This window comes from Solanum pennellii, chromosome 9 (genome assembly GCF_001406875.1).
Source record: "Solanum pennellii chromosome 9, SPENNV200".
Lineage (NCBI taxonomy): Eukaryota > Viridiplantae > Streptophyta > Magnoliopsida > Solanales > Solanaceae > Solanum > Solanum pennellii.
Window position 1 is genome coordinate 7,181,040 of NC_028645.1, and position 7,287 is coordinate 7,188,326.

The following is a 7,287-nucleotide window of genomic DNA, read 5'->3' on the forward strand; positions in this document are numbered from 1 at the left end:
GGTGTGTCGCTAAAAATACAAAAAACTCACTGCTCATTATCAATTAAGAACGTTTTAGGGAAATACAGAGGCGATCTAGAACAGTTTTCATCTATTTTTCTATTGAAATCATTCGTAAAGCTAAGTAAATTACTCTCATATTTTGTTAATTCGATTACTAAGCCTATGGTAATAACATTAGGAGTGGGCGTTTGGTTGGATTAAATGGTGAGAAAATCTCAATTTTGAGTCTGATTATGTGGTATATTGATTGTTTATAGACTAATTAAGAATGCTGGAAAAAAAAAGCCATCTTACTCTCGGACCTTACCTTAATAAAGGAAGAACTTAAGCCTTTCTTAAAAAAAAAAAGCCCTATGACAAGCTACATATCATATAACAAGGGGAAACACAGACTTAATAGAGTATTCCAGACTTAATTTGAGGTAGATAATGATTGTTTTGTTTCTTATTTATGTTACATGTGCTTGCTAACTGCTTCAATAGTATTGCATGCATAGTGTATAGTTAGGAAAATGGAAAGAGTATAAATTGAAATGTTATGAATGTGTTTATTTTGGGGGGACAAGTGTGATTTTATTCATCGTGATTGTGATGAGTGATTGTCAGTTTGCTCGGGCACCAAACCTAGTACATACCAACAGTTACCTTAGGTACCATGCCTGGTATATGATATCACTTGGTTGGATCATGTATCACACTTAGTACGGAATATCCTTATGATTGTCTCAGATACCGAGTCCATACAAGTTACTAATAATTGCTCAGATTATCGCAAAATTAGACCTTGGCTCGGATTATCGTGAAATTAGACCTGCTATTAATGTCGACTTATCTGTTATTCACGTCGTATCTATGTGATTATTTGTTTATGGGTTCCATGAGTGAACCGGATTGAGTTTGTTTTAATGTTCTTGATATGTTTATTGTGAATGCTGAGTCGGGATGATGATTGAGAGTTTGGGTTATGATTCTGAATGTAGTTATAATTATATGTCAAGCTAGGTTATCTGTTCAAATTCGTATAATTGGAGCTGATAGATAATTCTATTAGAACACTATAGATTTTGTGTATTGATAATACTTTTGCTCTTTCTTTATTGAGTATAAAGCATATTTAGACGGCTGCTTCGCAACCTCAATAGTGACTCTAACACTTTTTGAATTCAAGAGTGTTCTGCTTTTTTCGATCCACTATGAATTCCTCTTTTTTCCTCTGGCTCATTTCCCAGACTCAACCTATTTTTGTTTTCAGGTTGCATCCCCATATTCTAGACTATATATATTTTTGGTATATGACTTATATATGATTTTCAGGTTTTTAGGGGGTTTTCTGCAAGTATTTTGACGATAACTCACATAAAACTTGTTTTATTTATTAAAACTATTATTTTAAGTTTATTAATTGCTTGTGTGTTGGTAGATTGATTCTTCCACCAAGAATGTAGTGTGGATGTCTCTTATGATCGATTAGATCGTGACACTGTCCAATTTAAATGCTATAAAAAATAGTATAAATTTAAGGAATCCCATAGTGTAATTCAATAATTACATTCTGTCCCGACAAGTTTAGTAATTACAAAAAATCCCTTTAATTTGGTGAGTCGTGATACTTTAAGCTGTAATGATACATGGTAAATGATACATGGTAATTGAAAACTGTTAAGAAAAAATAGGGGAGAAAAACGGTAAAGTTAATGTTGTTACTAAAACAGCTTAATTTGTGGTAACAGATCATTAATCAGCATTAAATCAGCACTTAATTGGATATTAATTTCAAATTTTGAAAATCAAAGATTATATCATCTATTTTGAAAACAAATTTTTTAAACAGTCTGTTAAAATTGGAAGTACAGAAATTTTATTGTTGTTACAGTGGGTTTTTCAAGATGAATACTTCGATTTTGATGAGACATTCCGGAATTTGGGTGAACGAATTGCAGTATGAAAGTTACAAAATCGATGGAATCGTTGTTGGAGATTCAATTTCGTTTTCTAATCTCAAAGCAGCAATTGCAGCCGAGTTGGATATTGATGTCTCAAGGAAAGAAATTGAAATTCGATACATTGTAGAAGGTAACTTCTGTCCGATGAAACTTAAGAACGATATGAGTGTTTGTAAACTATATTTTGAACTGAAACAAAATGAGCCTGGATTTTCAGTGTATCCATTATGTATTGACACAATTGAAAAGAAAAGTGGTACTGTACATAACTTTGATGGAACAAGTGGAGAAATAACGTGTGTAGAAGGCACAACACATGATACACAGGCTTTGGCAATGGTTGAAACTAGCTTATTTGAGTCACATGAAAATGCAGAAGTTGGAGTTGCAAATGTTATAATCAATTCAGATATTGTTGATGTGAAGACAGGTCAGATATATAAGGATAAAGCAACACTTGTAGATGTGATGACGAAATATAAGATAAAGAACAACTTCAATTGCAAAGTAAAGAGGTCTGATCAACAAAGGTATGACAGTGTTTTGATATTTTAATGTATCAGGTGTTGTTTTATATTTTAATTAGTACATGAAACATTACTATTTTATATGAAAACCTGCATGTTTCATGTGTTCTTTTATATTTTAATGTATCATCATTTCAGAAATTTGTTTTTGATACATTGAAATAACTATTTTTGATACTTGAATATACTACTACTGATATAGTAAGAACTGTATCAGTTTAAACAGTCATATCACAACTAGTGGATACTTTTCATTAAATTTTGATACTTTTCTTAAAAATTGGTTGATACTCTTTGTGTAATTCATTGTTTGATTACTTTAAACATTATTGTTGAATATATTATATGATGCATTTGATATGTGTATTAATGTGCTTAAAAAATGTACACAGCTATGTGTTGGTATGCTTTTCAGACAAATGTGGTTGGACTATGAAGGCGTCGTGCAGGAAAAAATCTGATATATTCATTGTTAGAAATTTCAATAGTGAACATACGTGTCCGATGAGGGAGAGGGTATTAACCAAAGTCCAAGCAACAGTCGGATTTGTAAGTGGAGTGACAGCTCCAAAATTGGTCAATTATAAACGAATTTATACACCAAGGGATATAATTGATGATATTAGAGAATATTATGGTGTTGAAATATCTTACCAGCAAGCATGGCGTGCTAAAGAACGTGCACTCTCCATGATTAGGGGAAAACCATCTGCAGGATATAGACGGATGCCGCGATACATACACATGTTAAAAACTGTGTATCCAGATTCTTATATAAGAATGCATAAGACTGAAGAGGATGAATTTATGTATCTGTTCATCGCCTTAAGACCATTCATTAGGGGATTTAAATACTGCAGACCAGTAGTTGTTGTGGATGGTGCACATCTGAGTGGAGCTTACAAAGGGACATTTGTATCAGCAAGCACACTTGATGGCGCAGGTATTTTTTATTTATAGTAATGATGTCTTTTTATATATTACGTATCAAATAATATAATGTGTGTGTAATCAGGTTGCATATTTCCATTGGCATATGGTGTTGTTGACACCGAAAATGATTGTTCGTGGACATGGTTTTTCGAACAGTTCAAACATGCATTTGGCGATAGAAAAGATATGTGTGTTGTTTCAGATAGAAATGAGAGTATCATGAAGAGTGTAAGGATTGTGTTCCCCGATGTACCTCATTATGCATGCATCTGGCATCTTTGGAAGAATGTATGTGGAAACTTCAAAAGGAGCAGAAAGGCCATAAGTGATCTATTCTACTCTATGGCCAAGGCATATAGAAAGGAAGATTTTGATAAGTTGATGGCTAAGGTTGATAGAATTGATCACAGGGTTAAGGAGTACCTTGAATATGCAGGTTACGAAAAGTGGTCAAGAGTTCATGCAACAGTAAACAGAGGTAGAATGATGACTTCAAACATTGCAGAATGTATCAATGGTTGTCTTGTTGAAGCACGCCAATTAACTATATTAGAATTCTTGGAAGAGGTTAGAATTCTTTTTGGATCTTGGCATTGCAAAAACAGAGAAGTAGCCTCATACACAAAGGACACATTAGGTAGAAAATTTGAGGAATTGTTGATTATAAACGCGGCTAAAAGTTCAAAAATGGAGGTATGTATCATTATATAATACTTTATATTATATATATCTAATTCTGTGTATCATTATGCTTTTTTTAACATGATTTGGTTTTTAAAAGTTATATATTTAAAATTTTTAATGTACACAGGTTGTTCCATCATCTGAGTTTATTTTCTCGGTTTATGAAAATGGAAGAAGATATATTGTTTGTCTTGAGCGGAAAGTATGTTGTTGTGGTAGATTTCAACTAGATGAGATACCTTGTTCACATACAATCGCTGTATTGAAAAAAAAGAATGTCACCGATATGAATCCGTATTGCTCTGATTATTACAAGCCTGATGCGTTGGCAAAAACATATGAAATTCCAATGGTACCAATGCCAGATAAGGAAGATTGGTCAGATCCTAAACACGTGGTAGCTGAAACTGTGTATCCACCTAGATACAGAAGATCATCTGGACGACCAAGAAAAAGAAGAAGAAAGAATGCAAATGAAACGATTTCGGTGAACACAAACTGTTGTGGACAATGTGGACAAGAAGGGCACAACAAAAGAACTTGTACTTTCTACCCAAAAGAGAAGTGAATTAGTCGTAATGTTTCTATGATATCAAGAATAATTTATAACGTAAACATTTTAATGAATTTCAGTTTTCATTACAAACTGCAAATTGAACACTTTGTGTTTGGATAAATAAACTTACAAACATGTGGTAATTAAATTTGAAATCGTGCTTTTGATTATAAATACTTTGTTATTATTGGTGTTGATAAATATACTTGTGTCAATATTTGTTTTTAATATAAAATTTTATAAATCTTATACTACAGTAAGATATATAAATTTAAGAATTATTAGGTAACATAATGTACATGATACATATGGTTTATCTAGTGTATCATGTACTTTTATTGTGTGTTTTTGGTACACATTGTTTATCTAATGTTCATGTACTTTTAATGTGTATCATTGACTTGCACAATGATACATCTCCATTAGATAAAAAAATACAAAAAATATTATTGAGGTTATTGTGTACTTTACAATGACTATAAATCATGTATCATGTTAATTTATATAATTTAACTTGTGTAATGCTTTTTTTGTTATGCTTTTCTTGAAATATACAGTAAATAACTTTACTTTTAAAAAATAATACCAATTCATATAACTATGCTATTCAATTTACCTAAATATCATGTAAAATTTAAGGATTATAGGGTAACATATTGTACATGATACATACGATGTAGCCAATGTATCAGTTATTTTTAATGTATGTTTGGTATATATGTATCATTTGGTTTTGCCCAGTGTATCATCTCCATTAAATAAAAAATTTAAAAATCTTTATGTCTATGTTTAATTATAAATACTTTGACTATACTTTATTAAATGAATTAAACCTGTGTGGGGCTATAATATGTCTGATATTTATATGTTCAATATAAACATATTTGTTACATAATGTTAAAAAAAAATATTCATGGAAATTGACAAAACCAAAAAAATAACATTAAAAAGGATAAAAATATTTGTTCAATAACATATAAAACCAATAAAAATAACATTAAAACATTGTTTTATCATGAAATGCTACACTATGTGAACTAAATCTTCTTCTGGTGGTGGTGTGACTACGCCCCTGGATTTTGGTGGATCATCATTGTCGCTAACATATCCGCACTTAGCCTTCTCACTTCCATAACTCCACAGCAATGCTCCATATCTTTGACGCAGGTAATCAGGACTAAAATCAGCATATGATATATTGATTTGGTCACTGATATACTCGGCAAATGCAGTAACATATAACCCACAGTCTCTACAAAAAAATACAGAATAAATTATAAACTTAATGATACATTAAAAATGGAAAATGAAAAATTCTTGATACTTACAGGCTATCGCTTTCCTGTGTAGGGATGTCTTGTGCAAATTCAATCACGAAAGGGACTTGGGGCTCCAGAAGTAAACCAGTAATGTTGTCTTTATATGCATGACAATCAGCAAAATTTGTGCGTTCATTTTCTTCAAAAAATCCGCTGTCAAGTAGGTACGAAGGAAGCATTTTAGACAACATCTTGATCTCATGAGGAATTGTTTTTTTCCTTGTGCTAATTGATGAGTCAAAAACCCGTATCAACCTGTTTTTCAACTCAACAACAGCCAACATCCAATGGAATTCTTGATCACAGTTAATTGGGATGTAGACCTCATCTACAAGATGTCATGGTAAAGCAGCTGGTATTTCAAACCCTTTGATGATGTTAATAATTGACCTCTCATGTACAGATACAACTGAAGCGCGATCAATATGTTCTTGAGTAGTAAGACTATCATCATCATCGTCCATGTAATATCTATCATAACAGTTTTTTACATGTGACATGAACAAACAGTGGGTTGTTGTGTATCTGTATTGATCCATGCTGCAAAATTTTGATTTATTACGAAGGTAGTAAAAAATCACATCGATGTGCTATAAACAAAATGAAAACATAGTAAGAAATGATATACATCTAAACAATATAAAAAATGAAATATAATTATGTGAATATATTATGATACTTTTGCAAATTAAATAGTATGATACTTCTACAGAATGTATCATTGCTAATTAAATAGTATGATACTTCTAGAGAATGTATCATGATGTTATAATATAGTAATGACTGATACATATTTCATAAATATTTTAATATTATTACCTCATCAGACCAACATTTGTTTGGCTGTGACATGGCATAAAACAAATTCTTGTTCATTGGAAAAGCAACAACAAAGTCCATCATCGTAAATCCAAAAGAAGAAGATTTTGATCTGTATTTATCGTCTGATGGGTTCCTGCATATATGATACATTAGTTTTCAGTGTATGTACATGATACATAACACTCACTTATTTACAATTTTTATATAACAAAAGTATCATGAATTAGTTGTATAAAAAATGATTATGCCTAACACTTGCAAAAAAAATGTATAAAACTTACTTATTGTTATGGTTTTTAGAAGCCCCTTGACAACCAATTCATGTACTCCTCAATAAGTTTCGTCGAAACTTTATCTGTAATGCCACATCCTTCGAACGGGAAATAGAGTCGAGCCATATCCTTCAATTTCTCTTTTCCCTTCTCGCTTGACCCAAAAGAAGTACAATATGGAGATTGAATCCTTCTCGAAGGCATTCTATTTCTATGCGCAGGAGTGAC

The 7,287-nt window shown here is 31.6% G+C and overlaps 1 protein-coding gene and 1 pseudogene across 1 annotated transcript; one reads left to right on the plus strand and one right to left on the minus strand.

Annotated features, from left to right (window-relative positions):
• Positions 1-1,907: 1,907 nt before the first annotated feature.
• LOC107030909 lies at positions 1,908-4,658 on the plus strand. The gene is made up of 4 exons (XM_015232122.2): positions 1,908-2,476; positions 2,866-3,416; positions 3,489-4,099; positions 4,218-4,658. The coding sequence occupies exons 1-4, from the start codon at positions 1,908-1,910 to the stop codon at positions 4,656-4,658; spliced, it is 2,172 nt and encodes a 723-aa protein (XP_015087608.2).
• Positions 4,659-5,659: 1,001 nt separating this feature from the next.
• On the minus strand, positions 5,660-7,281 carry LOC107029963 (annotated as a pseudogene).
• Between the last annotated feature and the right edge of the window lie 6 nt (positions 7,282-7,287).